The 21,614-nt window shown below is 46.9% G+C and overlaps 2 protein-coding genes across 3 annotated transcripts in view; one reads left to right on the top strand and one right to left on the bottom strand.

The window, feature by feature from the left end:
* The window catches only part of LOC121070711 (bestrophin-1-like), a 12,685-nt gene extending 9,033 nt beyond the window's left edge, over positions 1-3,652 (top strand). For both annotated transcript variants that reach the window (XM_040558271.1, XM_040558270.1), the window contains 2 exons: positions 272-423; positions 791-3,652. In XM_040558271.1, the coding sequence (XP_040414205.1) occupies positions 272-423; positions 791-1,961 (1,323 nt within the window). In that variant the 3' untranslated portion in view covers positions 1,962-3,652. The remainder of the gene's footprint in view (positions 1-271; positions 424-790) is intronic.
* Positions 3,374-21,614, bottom strand: FTH1 (ferritin heavy chain 1). The gene is made up of 6 exons (XM_040558273.1): positions 21,604-21,614; positions 19,794-19,799; positions 7,307-7,569; positions 5,508-5,654; positions 4,490-4,615; positions 3,374-3,716 (listed from the first exon to the last, which is right to left on the bottom strand). Exons 3-6 carry the CDS (start codon positions 7,415-7,417, stop codon positions 3,552-3,554), a joined length of 549 nt encoding a protein of 182 aa, XP_040414207.1. The 5' UTR covers positions 7,418-7,569; positions 19,794-19,799; positions 21,604-21,614; the 3' UTR covers positions 3,374-3,551.

The raw sequence follows: 21,614 nt of genomic DNA, 5'->3' as shown, positions 1-21,614 counted from the left end.
CATGCAGTTATTCTCCATCTTCAGTCCTTCCTAACATTAAGCTTGTCTGTTCTACTGAGTGTGTTGCTTTCATGTTCCCTTCAGAATCACTTTCCTTTTAATTAATCAAATCTCTCCATGTGAAAAATAAAAAATAAAAATAAAATAAAAACACACATCAAAGCTACCCACTTATCTCACCCCTGGGCTACATTGCTTCCTCCTGCATTATTTGTCCACTGACAATAGGCACATGCAACGCCACTCACTGACACTGCTGCTGTCCCGGCAGGTGTCCCTTATGGCAGTGGATGAGATGCATCAGGATTTGCCCATCCTGGAGAAGGACCTATATTGGAACGAGCCCGACCCCCAGCCACCTTACACCGCAGCCACTGCTGAGTACAAGCGCCCTTCCTTCCTTGGCTCTACTTTTGATATCAGGTGAGTGCAACTACAGGGTGTCAGAGCAGACCACGTTTACACCCCAGATCAGGTGTTGTGCAGGATATTGTGCTTAAGCAGTAAGAGAGCAATAACATCTTCCCCCACGGTCTGTGAAAGCCTGCTCCAGTATATTTCAGGCTCATCCAAAGATGACAGCCGATATCTTTCTTGGCAAAGGATGCCTCTGACCTCTTGCTGCCCTCCTCTACTATGAGCACCGCTATTTCGGGGGGACTAACACATAATTAATGGCAACACAGGAGGAGAGGCTTGCCGCAGGCAGCAACATTCCCGTGCTGCCAGCCTCCCCACCAAAAACACTGCCTGTCGTGGCCGCGTTACAGCCTGTCCTGCCTTTCCCCAGCATGCAGAAAGAAGAGATGGAGTTCCAGCCCCTGGAGCAAATTAAAGAGAACGAGGAGGCGAACCACTCCACGCCACTGCTGGGACACCTGGGCCGTCTCCTTGGTGTCCAGTCACCCACCTTCGCCAGGTCCTCCTCCCGGATGAACCTGCTGCGCCGGCGAGGGGAGCCCACCTCCCCCTTCTCCCACTACGCCTACCAAGACACAGGCAAGGCTGTCCCCTCCCCAAGGGGGGACACCACCTCACAGGAGCAGTGGGACGGCGACGATGGAAAGCTAAGGGAGTTTGATGCCTTCATGTCAACCCCGTTTTATGAGAGGCCCGGTTTCTACAGCGCTCCACAGACGCCGATCAGCTCCATCCCCATGATCTTCCCTTCCCGGCGCCAGGGCCGCAAGAAGCCCCCTGCGCTCTCCAGCATTGCTGCATGCTCCAATTCCCTCAGGGACGTCATCGCCAACTCCTCGCCTTCCAGGACGAGCGATATGTACAAAAGCCAGAGCTCCCTTGGCTCAGGTACCAAGGAAACGTTTATTTGGCCAACGGAAAGGAACAAAGGTCCTGACTCACTGGTTGTAATGGTGGAAGAAAAAAACAACTCTAACAGTAGAGGCAGAGAGGCTGCCACCACGGGGAGTCCAGAAGCTCTGTCCACAGCATCAGACAGCCCTAAATTCCCCCTCCTGGCAGAGTCCCCGAACCACGAGAAGCAGGGCAACTTCACGAGCCTGAAGAGCTCGAAAGGCTCCCAGCCACCCTGGCTAACTCTGGAGAACACAACAGCCGGCCCTGGTTCTGAGCAGCTGAGCACCCTGCACACCCCCGGCACCAAAGCGCCCACCAGCAGCCCCCCTCCCTGCTTCTCTTTCACTCCTGTAACATCTCCAGCGCTGGAGAGGTCCCCCATGGGGAATGCAGGCCCCGACAGCCTAAGTTCAGAAGACACAAGCAGTGCGCCAGACCTGTACCCATCAGAGGTTTCTGGGACAAGAGATTCAGGAAACAGAAGCAGTAATAATCCCCCGACAAGAGAGACAAGACGAGTGGAGAGCCCATCCCCAAACGATTCTGGCATCTCTCTCGGTGATGGTGACTACGTGGGGCTGATGGAGGTGATCATGGAGACTAGTGAGAGCACATGTGAAGATCTGATGGATCAGTACAGCTAAAGGAGACCAAAAGACACAGGTCTGTTAAAATACCTGCCATATAAGTGATATTGCAATATCTTTACACCTGGGCCAACAGAAGAGCAGTGCAGCCAAACCCCAAGCTGCTGGAGCATTCACCAAGAGCCCAGCCCAGGTGACTCAACACTACTGCCCTCAGGTACAGTAGCAGGCACACGATTTCAGTGTTGCAACAAGAAAAAAGTGAGGAAAAACCCTACGCTTTAGCAAAACCAACAAGACTTTTAGTGTTAGGCATTACAGATGCCTAACAGCAGAACTGTAGCTGAGCTGACAGCATCCTGACAACCCTGGAATTCAGGCGTAGCCCAAAGCAGAAGAGGAATACAGCCAATGACACCTCCTCACAGCAGGAATTAGAACCCCAAGTTTACATTATTTGCCACAAGGCCCACTACACGTCCCATGCAGGACTGGCACTACTGACAGATACTCCAGGGAAAGAAAGGGACTGAGTCACAGCACCCGTGATACAGACCCACAGTGCCTCACGAAGCCCTACCTACCTGGTACTCCCCCATACTGGGAAAGCCCCCATACTGGGAAAGCAATGGGATAAGGCTCTTGAACAGGTGGCTGCAGGCAATGGTGTTCACATTGCTTCCATTTCCCCATCGCATCTGCCACTGACCTGAAAGACCTGAAAGCTCTCAAGGAAGTCTTGTCAATGGCAGCAGACACCACAAAGCTAAGATTTCTAACTATCCTCCCTGAAAACAATAAAAAAAAGCAAGGCTGAAGTCCAGGACCACTTGTTTCCTCATTTCAGTTTCTGTGCAATAATAGAAATTGCAAGTGTTAAAGAAAAGTGTTCCTCTTTTCAGATCTTCAGGAACAGCTGCAGATCTCCCCACACCACAGGAAACAGAACAAATTCAGTCCACCTCACGTACTCCTCACCCTCTGCCTTTCAGATAGTTTGGCCTCAGCTGGTGTCACCATCAGCCCCACCTAACTCCCAGCATTGTCTTTTGAGGTAGTTCCTCCATCACCACTGTTTGTCTAGCTTAGAGCACTCAGACAGCTCTTTACTCACAGAGTTTTCTTTACAGACAAGTGCAGTCCCAGTTGTCAGGCAGGCATGATGCTCAGTGAAGCATTAATCCCACCCTTCAGCAACTCAGGAAGCCCAGAGATACTAAAGCCTCCCTTTCCTTGCATTACAGCAGAAGTTGTAGTGGCAAAAGCATTTTAAAACAGCTTTAGTCCCTCAGCAATTCCTGCAGTGGATACTACTGGATGGGAAAAAAAGCTAATTCATAGAAGTGTTAACCAAGAAAAAGTACAACTTGACCCCCCCCTTATGCATTTCTTCATGCCCAGCTTAAGATAAAATTCTCCCAGTGGAGACTAGGGAGCACAATCCTTTCAAGAAAAAGGGAACAAACCACTTTGAACCAAGTCACTTTATTGGATGGAAGGCGATACACAAAACACAGGAGAAAAGAAGGCTGATATTTGGTACAGAGTAAGAGAACTGTTTATCTAGATAGCTGAAGATGCATGCACTGCTGGACAGTAAAGCAGGAATCTTCCTGAAACCCACAGGGTGGTGTTTGTGGCAAGACTTCAGCTCTCATTGTCACTGTGCCCGAGGGTGTGCTTGTCGAAGAGGTACTCTGCCATGCCATACTTTGGTGCCCCCATCTTCCGCAGGTTGGTCACATGGTCACCCAGCTCCTTGATGGCCTTCACCTGCTCATCCAGGTAGTGAGTTTCAATGAAGTCACACAGCTGAAATGGAGATTAAAAAGAGTTTAGGTCTGCACATTGCTCATCCTGCTGAAACAGGATCTGAAATCATTCTAACTCTGCCTAGTGAAAGATGATATACAGGGACAAATGATATACAAGGACAATTTTAAAGCTGCAGAAGCTATCTGAGAAGCAGCCTTTGATCTCGTTCTTGCATTACTGAGGCAAAACTAAAGTGAAGCACGCCTATCCAGGCACACTTGCTCCAGGAACCTGCATTGCGGTATCATCATGTTCAGGAAACATTCTTTTCTTCACCACAAGAAAGTTCCTGAACACATTTAGAGCACTGTATAGCCTTTCATGGTAACTATTAACACCTGTCTTGTCCAACATGTTACTCCTTTTAGAAAAGCTTTAGCTTGCAGACATTTTCAGAAGTACTCTGAAAACACAGGTTTATTCACAGTTGGGAATTGCTTAATACACTTCTCCGAAGTGTTGCCCACATGCCTTCTGTTCTGAAGAACAGCATCAGAAGGGGTTGAACAGCCATACACCCACTGCTCTGTAAGGACAGCTGTAACCACCCAAACACAACATAACTGGTCCTCTGCAAGAAGAAAAAAGCACAACAACACTACCAAATGGCTACAGTAGGTGCTGACACCTGTGCCCTTCCCTGTGGAAGTGCTGCACAGCTTGTCCATCCCTTTTTTCACCAGTAGGACCAGCAGGTACCCCCAGCTCACCACCCACCCAGTCACACACACTCTCTGCACAGCTACTTTCTTGCTTCAGTGGCCACTTACGTGCGGGTCGTTCTTCTCAGTTGCCAATTTGTGCAGCTCCAACAGTGACTGGTTCACGTTCTTCTCCAGGTGCAGGGCACACTCCATTGCTGTCAGTCCATTCTCCCAGTCATCACGATCTGGTTTCTACAGGGGAAAGCCCATGACCATACTTTAAGTAACCAGGGACCAATAGGGAGCAAAGCATTTTAGATCTGTCTCAGACTCTGCTTAAAAAGAGCAACTTGCTGCATCCTGCAGCTATCCAGTAAGGGTCTTATACTGAAAGTTGTTTGAGCACAACCAAGTTTAGGCATTTTGATGTTTTGAAAAGCTTGACGCAGTGCACACTGAACAGAACTGAATGCATGCCGGAAGTCACAGAACAGAGATGCCTGTTCTATAAGTCCTCCTGTTATGCTCAGTGAAATCTTGCAGGTTAAGACTTAGAGCTGCTTTCTTCCTCCTCCCACCCTTGTAATCTAACAGCCTAAGCAAGCAGGTGCCCTGGTTTCAGCTGAGATAAGGTTTATTTACTCAGAGTGGCTGATATGGTGCCATGTTTTGGATGTAGGAGAAAAACAGTGTTGATAACATACTGGTGTTTAGTTGTTGCGGAGCAGTGCTTACATCAGCTCATGGACTTTCCAGCTCCTCATACCGCCCTGCCAGCGAGGAGGCTGGGGGTGCACAAGGAGCTGGGAAAGGACACAACCAGGACAGCTGACCCCAACTGGCCAAGGGGATATCCCATACCATATGGCATCACACTGAACAATAAAAAAAAAGGGGAGTCAGCCCGGGAGAGGCAACACAACTGCTTGGGGACAAGCTGGGCATTGGTCTGTGAGTAGTAAGCAACTGCACTGTGCATCACTTGCTTTGTTATTGTTTCACTTTCCTTTTCTGTCCACTCAAGTGTGCAAGCAGCTGCTGCTGCTCTCCAAGATCCCTAGGGAATTCCTTCCCTTCCAGCCTGGAGATAGGCCCTCAGTCTAGTTCTGCATTAGGCAGGACAACCCTAAGCACTAGTCCTCACCTTGATGTCCTGCAAGAAGATGCGGCCACCCCGCTGATTCTGCAGCTTCATCAGCTTCTCAGCATGCTCACGTTCCTCATGGGACTGGTGCAGGAAGTACTTGGCAAAGTTTTTCAGAGCCACATCATCCCGGTCAAAGTAGTAGGACTGAAAAGAAAGAATGCACATGCTCAGAAGCCTAATACTCCAGCAGGCACACGAAGCAAAGCTCATTCTGTGACTTCAGACATGTCTGCAATCAGCCCTACTTCAAGACAGGGAGAGTCCAAGCCAGGGCTAGCCAGCAGCATGACAGACAGCAAGGCAATATGGCAGAGCTCTTCCCTTGGTAAGAAGTTCAGTTTTCCCAGGCTGGATTAAGTTTTAACCTGCATCCCAATCATTAACACAAATAAATGGTATTTGCAGTTCACTCCTAAATATACAAAAACCCATGCCCCACTGTGTTTTCTCTTCTGCTGCTTTAAACACAGGCTCTAAATGCCTCACTGTAAACAAGGATGAGTTTTCCCTGTGCTCTTTGTTTACAATGATCACTGGTCAAGGTTCTGACTTATAACACTAGTTCAGAGGGCAAAGAACTTGAAGATAATTCTACAGAAAAGCCCTCATGAATGTTTCACCAGGTTGACTGGGGAATAGACTAGTAAATACACTTTCTACTTCTAAAAAATCTTCGGTATCACTTTTTAAAAACAGAAGTTTAACTGAAGTGCATGTTCAACAACAAATGTGAAGTCATCTCTTGAAAAAGAGAATATGTAATAGCTGTTAGAAGTCACAGCTTATTTGTATTTTGGTCTTAAGCAGAATTCAATAGAAAGCTTTGTATCAACTACCAGTTATTTCCAAGATGAGACAGCATGGAATTCTCTGCTCTTTAACCAGCAGTTTGGAGGTTCAAGGCAAGACAATGGTGCTTGTGTGTCACTACTACCACCACCAGTTACATTTGGCTTGCAGCTGAGGTTCAACCCTCCACAGTAACCCAGAAAGAAGCTTTAACTGTACAGTTAGGTGCCCCAACATACTACAGTGTCACTACAAAGTCTCAAGTTACCTGCAAATCTAAGTCACCCGGATTGCTGCAGAGGTCAGAGCCGTGCCCATACCGAGTTACTCAACTCAGCTATGGCTAAAATTGGGGTCTCTTGCCAAGTACAAGAGGCACAGGGCCAAGAAACCCCTGGATTCCTAATTCACTTCAGAACTACGAAGAACCGTGCCTGCGAGAGGAGAACGCCCGTGGGAGAGTCGCCAATCACCTCGTTAGGCAATCCCAGCCATCCAGCCCTGCCCCAAGGGCAGAGGCGCTCGGAGGCTGCTGAGCTGCGCTGATAACGAGGCCGCCCGGGGCGGCGAACAAAGAGCAGTTAACGTGTAACCGGCACCCGCCCGAGATAAGCGCCTCACCTACGGAAAACCGGCACAAATAAGCGGCTGTCGCCGTCGCCGTCCCCGGGCGGAGCAAGGAGGCTGCGCGGGGAGGACCTCCCCTGCGGGGCTCGGGCACCCCGCGGGTCTCACGCCCTCCCTGCCCCCTTCCTTCAGGGGAAAGCCTCCCCCGGGGGCGGCGGGATTTCTCCCTTTAGCTCGACGCCGCAAAGCCCTCGGCGAGGAGGAGGAGGAGGCGGCCCCGCCGCGAAGGCCCGCCTTCCCCCGAGGCTGGCCTCCTCGGGGAGGCCAAACCACAACACCCCCCACAGGCCCCGCATCATCAGGGCCTAGAGACCCCCGACCCCCCCCCCCCCCCCCAAACGCAGCCCCCACCCCCTCCAAAAGCAGCCTTCCCCCCTCACCATGCTGAGGTACACGTAGGACGCGTAGAGCTCCAGGTTGATCTGGCGGTTGACGGCCGCTTCGCAGTCCTGGTGGTAGTTCTGGCGCACCTGGGAGAGAGGGGTAGCCATCGCGCTGCCGTGAGAGGGGAGGCTGCGGTGTCAGTGTGTGGCTGGTGGTGGTAGTGAGGCGGCGGGCCCGAGCGCGGCCGGTTCCGTCCAAGCACTGTTGACGCAGGAACCCGCTCCGCTCCGCCTCGCCGACGCACTCTGGGCCTGCTCCGCTCGACGCCGTGCCTTTTATAGCGTCGCTGGCGTCACCGCGCGCATGCGCGCCGGCGTGGCGGGAAACGCGGGGGGGGCGAGGGGGCGGGGACTGGCGGCGCTGCCCGCCGCGCTTCTGCTGGCCCAGCGTGACTCAGCACCTCCCCCGCGGCGCGTGACCGGTGGCCACGCCCCTTTTCCTGGCCACGCCCCCTCCTCCTCCCGGTCCCCCTCCCGTCACTGCCCCCCCCCCTCCCGCCCCAGTGCTCGGGGCCGGGCCCAGTTGGGTCGGTTTGGGGCTGAATCATAGAGTCATTAATGTTGGAAAAGGCCCCCAAAATCACCTGGCCCAACCGTCCCCCACCACCCATGTCACCCACTGACCCATGACCCTAAGCACCACGTCCAACCTCTCCTTGAACACCCCCGGGGACGGTGACTCCACCACCTCCCTGGGCAACCCGTCCCAACACCTAACCCCTCTCTTTGAGAAGAAATGTCCCCTAATTTCCACCTTGGAGCAACTTGAGGCCATTCCATCTAGTCCTATTGCTAGCTATCTGCAAGAAGAGGCCGACCCCAGATCCCCACACCTTCCCTTCAGGGAGTTGTAGAGAGTGGAAGGAGGCCCTGGGGGTAAAGGAGGCCCAGGGGGTAAAGGATGCCCTGAGGATGAAGCAGGTCCTGGGGATGAAGGAGGCCCATGGGATGAAGGAGGCCTGTGGGATGAAGGAGGCCCTGCCATGGATGAAGCAGGCCCTGGCATTCTGCCTCCGCAGGAGCACAGCCATTTGTGCCTACGCCCTGTTGCCCTGACAATAAAACACACTTGTTTGTCCCCAGAAAACAGCATGCAGCTTTGTAACTTCAACAGGAACGGCTTGAGCTGCTTAGGACAGCGTCAGGAGGAAGAAATCTCTGCCATAGTAGATACTTTCTTCCCCCTTTCGTGTACTCTCCTGGAGCGGAACATCAAGTTCTAGCTCTGGCTTTCCGCACCAGCAAACATTGGTGACTCAGTGACGAGGCCCAGTAAGCTTTCAGACTTCCTCCTTTCAGTGACCAGGCCCAGCTTCGGATAGATACTGCCACAAAAATGCAGTGAAGAAATGCAAGTAACCATTAAATAAGGGCCAAAATCCTTGGTTAATCTGGTGAGCCAACCCAAGAAGAAAGAACACAGCTGAGGGGCACCATCTTTCCTCGGAGCTGTTACAAGATAGGGACAGGCACATGCAACAATCACTGCTGGTGTTTGTGTGTGACCTTGGGAAAGAAACTCACTGTGTGTTAGCACGATTGTCCAGTGACGACTAAAGGCACCACAAACAAGAAAGACGGCGAGAAACCAAACATTTCCTGCCCTCTGATGTTCGATTTACTCGATGGTGAGATTTAGGACAGGGGCCTGTAAGCGTTTCAAACATAATGCCAAATAATAAAGAGGTAATTGAGAAATCAAAGGTCAAACGGAACAAACTGAGCCTTCTGATGTCGGGATGGTTATTTCAGCTGCTTTTGTTACTACAGTCATTCAGTTCGTCTGGTCGTTTATTTTCAACAAACATTGGATTCTTTTACTTTCTGGTTTCTGATTTTTCAAGCAGATTGTAAACACAACTTTTGTTATAAATTACTATCACAACTTTGAAGGCTTAGAAATGTCCTATGAGATCATCCCTTAACATCGGGCTCCCAAAATCTTGGCTTTTGTTCAGGAAAACAGAAAATGTTGAAATTAGTCAGAAATATTACAAGTACTGGAACATGGATTACCGAGCCTGCAAACTCTGCTTAAGTTAATTTTTCCTCTAACTTGTCCTTTCAACAAAGTTTCATTTGGTCTTTGAACTTCCTTGTTCTGAAGGCAATGTCTGATTTCCCACATATGACTGCTTTCGGGTCGGTCTGCATCAGCACAACAGCACTTTTAGCAGCATACTGAGTGTCTTAAAGAAACAGACAGTCAATGTCTTCCTTTGACTTAAAGTTTTCTCTTGATTCTGTCAGTTAACCATCAGAAGTAATTAAGATCTGTAAATTAATATGGATCATACTTAGCACTTCTGCAGGGTGCCAGGTACATTTGAAACCCTCATGTTCCCCTCCCACACAAATGCTTATGTAAAAAAAAAAAAAAAAGGTGGTAACTTGGTAACTGCTGGGCAGATTTGCATTACTGTTTTCATACTGTAGTATTTTCAACAGTTTGAGGTTACTTCAAACAAACAAACCTCACATTTAGCTGAAAAGGTTTGTCAAACATTAGTGGTTGTCCTCCTGAAGCATATATACTCTTATATAGCTTTACACTCAGGCAGGCCTCTATATTTGCAGGTAATTGCAGAGTACGATTCAGTATTCCAGAAAGATTAACCTTGAACCTACTACTAAACTTTTTTTTTTTTTTATCTTTATTTACATCATGTTCTTTGCTCTTTTTGCTCTCCTTCCACCCTTATGCCTGTGACTGACAAAGGCACGCTTGGAACTATGAGAAGAAAGTTACCCAGCAGTTTATAGATTGCAAACAATTGTTTATTTTTTTTCCAATCTCATCATGACCAAAGCTGCATAAATACTCATTACATTGTTTCATGAAAGGCTGTGCAACATCATAGTTTGTAAACAACTGAGCAAATAGTCTATTAATAATGGGAATATTTCCTCTGTAGTTTGGACACTGTGCCACCGATGATCAAATGCCAATAAGATTAGTAAAGTGCTACATTCTGCTTTCTAGATCGATAACAAGTTGCACAAACATACACATTAACAGTGATGACAGCAGATTTATTTGGCCAGAATAGTAAATATTGGGTTGTACACTCATTCATCATAGCATCTTGGTGACAAATACAAAGATTGTCTAACACTCTGGTCTTAGAATTGTTTAGGTTTAGCTATAACTACAAGTTTTAGGTTGATGGTGCAACTGACTCTCTCAAACTACTGTCACAGTGTTTTAAGTTTTATTATTTCGTACTGTTTTTCTGTGGCTTGGGTCAAGCCCTCTTTTATCTTGTGCCTTTCCTCATCAAGAATGAGCATTCTTGGGAAGCAGCCTGCAAGAAGCATTATCATACTCGGGCTGGACTTCACATCAAATGGCATTCACATTTGCTAACTGCAAGCTCGTATTTTGGATCTGACAATGCTTTGCAGACTACTTTCTATCATGTAGCTTTCAGTAGCTAGTAGTTAATTGCATGCCCGACCATTATTCATGCAACTGTCCAAAGCAGTAGGGAGATCCTGGCATTTTTCATTCAAATCCAATAGATGAAAGATCTCAGTGCAGTCAGGAAGAGCCTGGTAATCCAAACTATTTCTTCCAGTACACTTTCGCACACAAACATCACAGTGGCCCGTGGACTGATCCATCATCTTAGCTGAGTGCATGCGCAGCCTTGCTTTGCATCTGTGTCAGCTCTTGGCTGCTTTGTTGATCTAAACCAGAGGCATTCTTCATGCTGCCCACAGGCAAGAGGCGATGTATTGTCTGCCTACACAAGCTTCAAATTGTTGAAGACAATCTCTGTTTTCCCTTGGACTGGACCCCATCTGAAACAATGGAGCAAGATCTCCCATTTGTTTACAACTGAGATGTAAACATGCTATGTAGAGCACAGATCTGAAACTCAGCCAAATCAAGGACAGTAACACTTAGGTTCCGTATATGACAACTCAAGACATCAATTCAAGTTTGCAAAAATTTGAGCTTTTTTGCTCATAAAAATTAAATGCAAAATAAAATGAGCTTCTTTCCATAGATATACAGAAGGTGGTTAAGTCAGAGAACTGGTTGAGACAGCTCAAGGTGTAGCAGGAAAAAAAAACACCAAGGTTCTGTTTTCACACACCTCAAAGTATCTCAGTGAGGTGTGACTCCCATTGCATGTGATGCACACACATAGTCTCAGGAAAAAGGAGTCCGACCCCAGGCCAAGGGTAAATCGCTGTTAGATTGGAAGCCCTGAGCAGGTTTTTAAGAGGGCATGACACATAGTTACAGCAAATTTGTACAGACAGGGCCACCCGTAGCATTTGAAGTTGGCAAGGACTTTGCATAGGGTAAGGCTTGGATACTATGTTAAAAATTTGAAAGTTTCCATGTCCCTTACACACACTTTACAATCATTCATACCAACTCAACCTGTGCCATTCTTCTGTACAACCTTCCAAATCATGGCAGTGATCTTACTGTGGGCTGAAAAATGACTGGACAGTACTTGCAAAAGTAAATTCTAACCTTGTAAAAATGGAAGTCAGATTTTTTGCTGATAGACTGCCTCAGCAAAAACTTAGCGTATGACTTAGGCATCCAGCTAGACCTCCAACAAGAGGGCTCCCTTCACGTGAGCAGAGTTCACTGCAGTTGGGCAAGCCAGATTGTTCAGGAATGCGTGTGTCATTTGTCATCTGTAGAAACGGTTCCCATCTTGCTTTAAAATGCTTTCTTGCCATGATATTTTAATAGCTAGAATAAAAACAGATCTGAGTTAAAATGCAACACCGTTTCTAAATAGAGCTGAATATACTTCAAATATTACACTAACAAAAATACAGTAACCTTTTTTTCAAAGCTCAAAGTCCTGCAAATAAGATAAACCATGTGTCCAGTCAAATATTTGTTATGGAGGACTTCATTCCACCCCCAAACTTCAGTGTAATTCAGCACACAGACTTTAGGTAAACACAAAAGCAACCCCAAACTTGACTCCAAGCTCGATCACATGTCTGGAAATTTGACACTGATCTCAACTGTTTTGAAAGCCGTTTACTGAAAACATCTGGGCTCCACTTGTGCTGTAAGATATCCTATAAATGGAATTCCAATCGATTGCAAAATCCTCCTGTAGCTCCTTGGGTAAAACACTGCTTAAATTCTTCAGTCGTTTCTTTTAGGTGCCCAGTTTTCTGGGGAAACCCAGGTTTTAGGTGATGGGATTCATTGAGTACTTCCAATTCAGTATGCAAACAGCTGGTTACACAGAACTGCTAATTCCTGGAAACACAGTCCTAGGGCAGAAAAACAAAGGGTATTGGAAGTTACTCTAGTAAATTTGCTTAGGAGACAGCAAACTGTTCTGCTATGGAAAAAAAATGTCATGACGACAAAATAATCTGTAACAGTCTGTACTATAGGACTTTGTAGGCAAATAACATATATTTTGGACAGACAAACATTTTCTAAGTACTTACAGCTTTTTTTTCTCTCTCTGAAACATTTCTGCACATAGAGAGTTTAAACTAAATGCCCCAGGAGATTACAGTTCTCTAATTTGTTCAGAATATCCTTTTAATTAATCTTTTCTTCTTTGGCATGTGTTTGCTTAAAAAGGAAATTTTTTTAAAAAAAAGTGCTTAGAGGCATGAGAATGAGGAAGAACAATGTTAATAAAACAATAGTTCTGTCTGTTCAGCACAGCCAGAAGCAGTATTTGGTGAATTTACTGACATGTACCAGTCCCATTTAACCTAATTTGAAGACTGACTCCACCACCTGGGAGTCAAAAGCTCTAGATTTTATTCCAATGACAGCCTGAGCACTAGGTGGGCATAGAGAGATTTGCCTGGTTGCAAAATCCAGAATTAGTTTAACGTCAACAGTCTTCCACAGTTAACACAGGCCACAACATTTGCTATACTGGCATTATCCTCTTCTAGTGTGATCACCCTTCAGATTTACAAAGTCTTTAAAAACTGTTCTACTTAATAACTTTTAGTATTTGAGTAAAATGTTGGGAAAAAAAAATGACTTGTAAATAAAACCACCCTGCTAAAGTCAACAAACATTAGAAAATTTCTCAATAGACCAAAAATCATCAACTTCCTATCACAAATTCCCCTGCAAACCACTTTGAAGTATTCAAGTCTTCACGAATGATCGGGCAGCTCTCATTCTGAGTAGGATGCACAGGCCGTGTCCTTTATCAAAGCTCAGGTTTCATTTGGGAATCCATCACAGAGAGGAACTTTAAAGCATATACCTGCCAGCTGAGGCTATCATTTTTGTGAGGATGCCCAACAGCATGTTTTGGGCACACAGCTGGAACTGGCATGCTTGCAGCACAATGTCTGGCCCCACATGTGACACTGGGATCCCACATGGTCCCAACACACAGTGCATTATAGGCTTTTCATACAGAAATAAGCTGTGGCACTGCACGTGGTCAGCAGGACGCAGAGACCAGTGGGGGAAGTGAGACATCAGTGCAGCAGATCTGAGGTGGAGCCATGTAGCTCTCCAAAAGCTTCCCTGTCCCATGGCTATGCCCCCAAAACCAGGCTATCCACCTGCCCATGCATGCTCGTATTGGTAGTTACATTTCATCCCTGAGATGCCATTTTGGCAGTCTGCATAGCCTCAAGTTTGAACAGACATGATATAGCATTAAGCCTAAAGTGCTCTTTGCTTTTATATGTAGCCACCCAAAAAGGGGCAGGCAGGCAAATGCGTTCGAGCATGATGAGAAGAAACAAGCTTTTACAGGGAACTGGCCATTAAACAGCAGCTTAAAGAACATGCACCGGCCCGATAAGACATCAGCTCTACCACAAAAACAAGCACCAGCCCACATCAAGATCTCTCGGGCAGGGCACGCTGATAGGGGAGGACACTTCTGGACTGCTGTTCTTGAGCAGGTCTCTCCAGGACTTCATTTCATGTATTTTCCTTAGGAATTGAAGAGATTAGGTCTTACTGGCTTAGAAGACCTGGAGGAATTTTCTTTACTGAAGTGAGGCAAAGGTTGGCAAGGTCAAGTGGAAAGTAGAGGCAATTTTCTGGGTCTGGGGGCAAAGATGGTTCCTTCTCTGCTGCTATAACGGGACACTGAAAACATCAATGCCACTTATGCAACTGAGATGCAGCCACAATTCCACAGGCTCCACCTGCACACCCACTTGCTCACTTCTCCCGCTGGCTGTAACTTACTCCTAAGCCATGCCCAGCCTCTCACCATCACGATAAAAATATTTAAAAGCAGTTCAAAAGGATGAAGGGAGACCTGCTCCTGCATGTACTATCTGTGGAGCAGTCAGCCAGTATTGCAGTGCAGTGCATTTGTCCCTGCACAGTTGCCTCTGAATGAGCTGGACACAACACCAGCAGCAACTGGAGGGGAAGCTGCTTTCCCTGTGTCATAACCGCTTTTGCCCCATTTGCTGAACAAACTGGGCAAAAGGAGAGCCAAGGGCTTAGAAACTGCTTCACCCTTTTCAAACAGTCCAGCACAGCATTTGTGAGGAAAAAATAAATAAATAAAACAATCAGTGAAACTGGGCAGAGGGAGAAATAAAATGGGGAAAAGACATCAGCAGCCTCTATTGGGGTGAGACACAACGTGGTATCAATACATAGGATTGGATATGAGGACCATGCATAAGTCGTCTTCTTAAATTCAGCAAATGGTATCTGTGGGCATGGTCCAGTGTTTCAGCAACCGATAAAATGCTTTCAGAACAGGCCACCCTGCCCTTGCAGTCAGCTACATGGAAAGGCATCTACAGGAGCATGTGTTGCTATAGAAAAGAGTATATAAACTCCTTAGCAATCACATCTGTCTATTCCAAGCCATAGCACTTGCTGTGTTGAGAGTTTCTTTGAAAAAACAGACTAGGAAGAATCATTAAACACAGGCAAACCACTAGACTCTCAAACCTTGGCTTATGTTGTCTTGTTGTTTTGGTCAGCAGGCTGGAAAGAGACCACAGCCAAAATCTTTACTATCAGTCTCACGAGGTAGCAAAAACTGTCAGTCTGTAAGGCTCTCAGACTTCTCCAGGATAGTACCCATCTTCATTTCAGGTTTAAGAAGGTTGGTGGAATGCTCCACCTGACCTAACGAATCTGTCCCTCAGTCACTCTGTTATGAGTAAGTCTGCTCGGTCATGCATAGCCACACTGCCCCATTGTCTAAATTAGCTTTGATGACCAAGACCGAAACCAGTCAAATCAGGAACTTCCCAGTCAGACAAGAAAACTGATTTCCATTCCTCACTTATTTAGCACAAGCTGGACTCCTTGCCTTTTGTTTGATGGAATTGTTTGCTTCTGAAAGGCATCCTGAAGGGTCATAACCCACAGGACAGCAGTAGGCTGAGCGTAAAGGCATTCACACAAGGTAAGGCTGTCAATAAGGAGAGACTGCATTTCTCACACGTACATCATACACCTGCCCTGTCCCATTATTTTCCTCTTTTCTCTGTCCCCAGCCACTCTAGCTTCAATGTTCATCAGGGCATCTATGAGCCAGTTCAGCTCATGAATCTAGTAGAAAACAGAAGAGGAAACGTGAACCTTTCTTGTCTAATTTCCAGGGTTGGATTGCCTGATGGACAGATCTAGCAAGCTCCACAGTCAGAAGCAGCGTGACATGACAGCAGCTCAAGCACTCAGTTTATGTCTCCATGCTGGGGGGGATAAGGGGTGCTGGCCAAGCTCAACAGCAGTGGGAAGCCAGAAGTCCAGGGGATATGGAAGTGAATTGCTTCCAATGCCACTGCCAGATCTTGAGAGCTAGAATACACCCCCAGGACAGTGGAGAGCGATTCCCCCCTAAAAGCTTAGATCCCATCGTGATCCCACCATAACACCTCTGCAAATGAACTGAAAGTTTCACTCTGTGTGTGTGTGTGCAGGCAAAAAAGGGGGGAAAAGCAACAACAAAATGGGAGGCAATCCCAACCTTGCTCTACAAGTCAGTCCATGCAGGTATGATACTTTCTGATGGCAGGAGGGCACTGAGCACTTTGTGGCAGCAGGGTTAGGATCTTCAGTGTGGCAGGGAATGGAGATAAGACAGCGAGGAGACAGCTCACAGACAGGCATTCGTCAGGGACTCATGCTGGAGTGGCAAAGGCTGAACACTTCAGGAACAAAACAAGGGGACTGAAGATATTCCCATGTGGCAGCTCGTTTCTGCCCTACAGGGACCTTTTTTAGAGGTGACCATTGAAGATATTCACGTGCTGTGCACATTCTTCCACCATGACCAGAGCTGGCTTCCCCATTCATGCCACAAAACAGCCTTTCCCAATGCCATTTCCCTTGTATAATGACAGAATACATATCTTTCCGTGGGTCTGAGTGGATTTCCTGGGCAGCTCCTCCTTGCCCATTGAACACCTAAGATTTAGCCAAGATTCCAGGAGATTAAGCTGTGAAGATGTTAAATCAGGCACAAAACAGAAGTGACTGCAATGAGTTCTCTTACAAAGCATTTCTCCAGTCAGGAGGTGCAGATTGAGCAACAGGCTGACATCAGCTAAAAAAACAGGGTGGTGGTGGGAGCGGCTCAGATGCTAAACCATGCGGATGTTACTTAGGTCATCGTGCAGTTCTCCGATCGAGAAGAAAAATAAGCCAGAATTGCAGCATTGTTACTTAATCCAGGAAACTCTGGCAGTAAACTCAGCTGTAGGAACTAGCTCAGCATGACCACACAAAAAAGCCACCAGTCTTTTACTGGAATTCATAAGTGCCTGCATCCCTGGCCAGAGTGAAGCTTAACTAGCAGTGAATACTATCTGACGTAGGCAATTCCTACTGCTTTCCCTGCCCATAATACCGTTGCTATAGCAGAGGCTCCCTTGGGAAGACTGCTGTACTGAGTCCAGGTCCTTGCCCAGCACACCAGCCCTTTGCTCATTCATTATGCCGAGTGCCTCATTTTCAAAAGGAAGGGTCACACAGATTTGCCATCAAACCTTGTTCTAATTTAACTCCCACTCCAGTATCACATGCCTCACTGATCAGTCAATTCAGACCCACAGACAAGGAACAGGCTGTCTTGTTGCCCTGTTAAAAACAATTTTGTATTTAAGAAACCTAATGAGCCAGTTGTATTTAAGAAACCTAATGAGCCAGAACCATCTGTATATACTTCGCTAGCAATTTTGACTGGTCTAAAAGGAAGACAAGTAACATTTGCTGATCCTACTATTGAGCCATAGAGTGGCATTAAGGCACAGCATGAGTCCCGGCAAAATATCTCCACCATTTCTCAGCCTTCTTTATTTGCCCAGAAGCTCACTCGTTAAAAAAAAAAATAAAAAAAATAAGTGTTTACAGTGCAGGTCCTCTCTGGTTTCTTCATCTTTTCATATTAATAGAGGAGAAAGGAATAGTTCCTAAACTACTTCAACCTAAACTGGCCTTCAGTCACATCACAGTAACACACCACACAGAGACCTACAAAAACAAACCTGAAAAGCCAGGACCAAAGCTGTAAATTCAGGGGACTGAAAAGGAAGAAGACTGAGGATTGATCTGTTTCTACAGCCACATTCAGCTTAACAAACACCACTGCACAGAAAGGCTGAGGAACTAGAAGAAAAAGTGACACAGCTTTTACTTTAGATCAACTGGAAAACTTCTTTTTGCACCAAGTCCATGAGAAGTGCATTCTTCTGGAAAGAACTGGTAGGAATATTTCTACTGCTCCCCCCATATCACCTCCAATGCAGGACTTTTCATATCAGACAGACCTCTTTTTATCTCAGTCAATTTCTGTTTTCCTCCTAGGTGGGAATATCAAGATTGAGCAATGGCACCTACGAAAGCAACCAGACCCTAGGGGCTAGGAAGTGGGAAGCAGACAGAGGCTCTTCTTCACCAGCATGTGACCTTTATTAATTTTCCTGCTTGAGAAAGAATTAACATTTCATTTTTAGGCAAAATATTTTGCCTGACGTCTGCAATAACCAAACTAAGAAAGTCACTATTCATTTACTGAGAGCAAATTTTAAAAAGCATTTGCTTTTACCTTTGAAAACTAGTGAGGTTTCCTTACTTTATACCACAGGTCAGAGGATATATGAAAGCTTACAGCACTTATCTTTAATTTCAGAGTTCCGTTGTCTTGCAAAGAATCCTTTCTAGTACAGCTGTTCCTAAGATGATTTCAGAAACTTTCTATCATTCCCATCTTGCTTACACCACCAGGATTACAATCAACAGCTAGCACAATGAGAAATTTGTCAGGAATCCCAGCGCCCCTCATCCTCACATTTCCACCCCTTGTCCTCAAAACACAGAGATTTAAGAGAATTTGGGAGAGGGAGGGAAGAAGGACAACAAAAAGCTGCTGACTGCCAGCGGTGCCCTCCAGTATCATTACCATTTGCATTGCTAACACACCTGCCTAATCCTGTCATCGTAAAGCAAGAATTTTTCTATAAGTGCTTTCCACTTTGTTGGACTTCATATACATTAGCTCTGCTTCCTCAGGGTGTACTGCTGTGTCATAACTTATCTGAGTCTTTCCCATAGTAGAACCAATCTCAGTGACACTTGCAATTCACCTAACTGCCTAAGGCTACCTGTAACATCAGGGCATTTCCCCACTCCCAAACCTATCCAGCCTGTGACCTACGGCTTTCCCAGCTCAGCATGGCCTCAAATTGCCAAGTGCTGCAAGCAAGCACTTTCCACCTGCCAGCAGGGTCACAGAATCATAAAATCATTAAGGTTGGAAAGTCCTCTAAGATCATCTGGTCCAACAATCCCTATACCACCAATATCGCCCACTAAACCTTGTCCCTAAGCACCATGTCCAAACTTTCCTTGAACACCCCCAGGGACGGTGACTCCACCAACTCCCTAGGCAACTCATCCCAATGCCTGACTGCTCTTTCTGAGAGGAAATTTCTCCTAATTTCCAACCTGAACCTCCCCTGGTACAACTCAAGGCCATTCAAGTCACTGTGCAACCACTTCACCATCAGAACCAGGCCATGTAAGTGCTCATGTCTCCACCTGAGCACCACAGTGGAAGAAGAAAACATGGGTGAGAGCCAGGCTGAGGAAGGAGGAAATACGCATTTTTGTGCTGTGCTGGTGCCAAACACATTTGTTCCTGAAGTTGGAGAGAGAAGACTGAGGGGACCACAGGCATAGCCAGCTCCTGGGCTGAGTTCTCCAAGTTCTTGAGGTGAGGGCCTCAGCAGCAGCCTCAGAGCCTCACTCAGGGCTGCCCTGTGCTGAGCAAGGGGGTTGTGGCCCACACATCGCAGCTACTGTGTATGCTTTTCACTAGTGTACCTGTGCAAGTGACAAGCAGGATTTAATAAGGTCCAGATGGAGTGTTTGCATAGACACTACTGTGGTAGGGGACAGAGGAGGCTGCTGGCCAGGCAGGCCTTGGCCTCTGCCTCCTCCCTGGAACAGATGGACGCTGCTGGCAAGCTGCCATCATTCACCAAACCGAACACCAAAATGCTGTTGACAACAGTTCACCGATGACTGGCAGACTAATTCCCTGTTTTCTTTCTGTTTGTAATTCTTTCTGTGCTGGTATTTTTCCTCTGTTCCACTAACTGATTGTGAACTACAAGTTACTAGCAACCCCAGATTGAAAAGTCTAGCTCTGCCTGTAGTTGTACCATAGCTTTCTATAGACCTTCTCACAGCTCTTTCTGTAAGTCAGCTTTCTTTGCAATTTGGGCCAGGCTTACAGAGCTCGGCTGTGTTGTAGTTGGACTTTGGACTCCTGACACAGAGGGAAGCTGAAAACTGGGGAAAGGATGAAAGGAGGAGGGTTATAGAGAGTCATTTACAATCTCTAGGAGGAAGGTAAAGAGGAGTGCACTTGACTTATCTTCTTCATGGAAACATAACAGTCAGAATATTCTATTTCTCTGAAGTTGCAAGCCTAAGAAAGGTACTTTACCTAAGTAAAGATCTTAAGAAAGATGAGGTAAAGATCATGGCCAGACCTGTCAGGCTGCTGGGGCCCATCCCAGTGCCTGGGCACCTGGGGTCTCTGCGCAGGCTGGGGGACGTGGCTGTTGCTTTCCCCTTTGCAGGTTCAACCAATAAAGAAGCTTAGTACATACCACAAAGACATACAGACACACACAGAGAGTTGCTCCACACTTGCCTCACTCACACCAGTCCCTCCCAGGAGCTGATTTGGACACACACGGCTCCCACACCGTGTCTGGGAGTAGAAGACCCCCACTTGCTCCACTAGCTGATGCTGGGACCCCACTCACTCCAGTAGCTGGCACCACAGGCTGGGGGCTCTTACACCCCTAGTCTGACTCCAGTAGTTGGCACCCAGTTCACTCACAGAAGCTGGCATGTAGTCCTTTAGCATGCATACACAGGGGAGAGAATGTGAAAACACAGATAGTTAAGAAAAAACAATCAGAAAATGTAATATAAAAAAGATAGAACAGCCTATGATAATCAAGCACAGGGTTCAGCCAGTGCAAGAGCACTGGCCAGCCTCATTTGACATGTGACTGGCACTTTTATACCCTTTTTAACCTATGCCCTGTCTTGTTCCTCTTGTTCCCCCTTCCACCTGCACATTTCTCATGGTTTTGCAGAGCTCTGCAGTTTCCTGCACCCCTCCCAGTCCAGCCCCTGCCCCTGTTCAGTCTTACCAGTTGCAAAGTCCAGGTTGATCTTCTTGGACGTGGCGCCTGATGCTTGATAGCCATCAACTTACCGTGACTAGGTTTGTTTCTTGTTTCCATTTTTGCTTTGTCAGGTCTGCATCCCAGCATTTTGCTTATGGTTCCCCTGTCTTTTCTTCTTGTCATCCCAGTTCAGAAGTCCTCCATGGGATAACCCAGCTGGAATAAACATTCCCACATTGTCACATGCCCTCATTGATTACTGTGACTGATCAGACTTGGTTCCCATCACTTCATCCCTTTCTTATTCATTGTAGGATTGGAAAAGGCCCTTTACCAGATACCCTTTAAGAAGCAGACACTCTCCTACATATACGTACATCCAGCCTTTGTGGCTATGAACTGCTCCCTCCCTTCCCTGTTTACCATTATCAGCAGGCTTGCTGAGGAGCCTTCTGTCTCTGTGTTGGTCAGTGATGATGGTGATGCTGAACAGCCCCAGTGTTGTTCTCTGAGTGATGCCACCCATAATTCACTCCCCTTGGACTCCAAGGTATTGACTACTGCACTTTTACCTTCACCTTTACCTTGCCTACCTGGCAGGGGGTCAGCTGCCATGCCCCTCCTCTTCTTGGGCCTTTCTCTAATTTGGTCTGAATGAATCAGTGCTGCCACAGAGGCACCACCACTGCTT

The sequence above is a fragment of the Cygnus olor genome, chromosome 5 (genome assembly GCF_009769625.2).
Source record: "Cygnus olor isolate bCygOlo1 chromosome 5, bCygOlo1.pri.v2, whole genome shotgun sequence".
NCBI lineage: Eukaryota > Metazoa > Chordata > Aves > Anseriformes > Anatidae > Cygnus > Cygnus olor.
Note: the sequence above shows the minus strand (reverse complement) of the source record. Positions and strands in the feature narration are given on the sequence as shown.

Bases quoted from the DNA above. Each gene is read 5' to 3' on its own strand.
- FTH1 (XM_040558273.1), bottom strand. From the start codon at position 7,417: ATGGCTACCCCTCTCTCCCAGGTGCGCCAGAACTACCACCAGGACTGC. The intron at 5,655-7,306 runs GTGAGGGGGGAA...CTTTCTTTTCAG, and splicing joins CCTACGTGTACCTCAGCATG to TCCTACTACTTTGACCGGGA. The intron at 4,616-5,507 runs GTGAGGACTAGT...TTTCCCCTGTAG, and splicing joins TCTTCTTGCAGGACATCAAG to AAACCAGATCGTGATGACTG.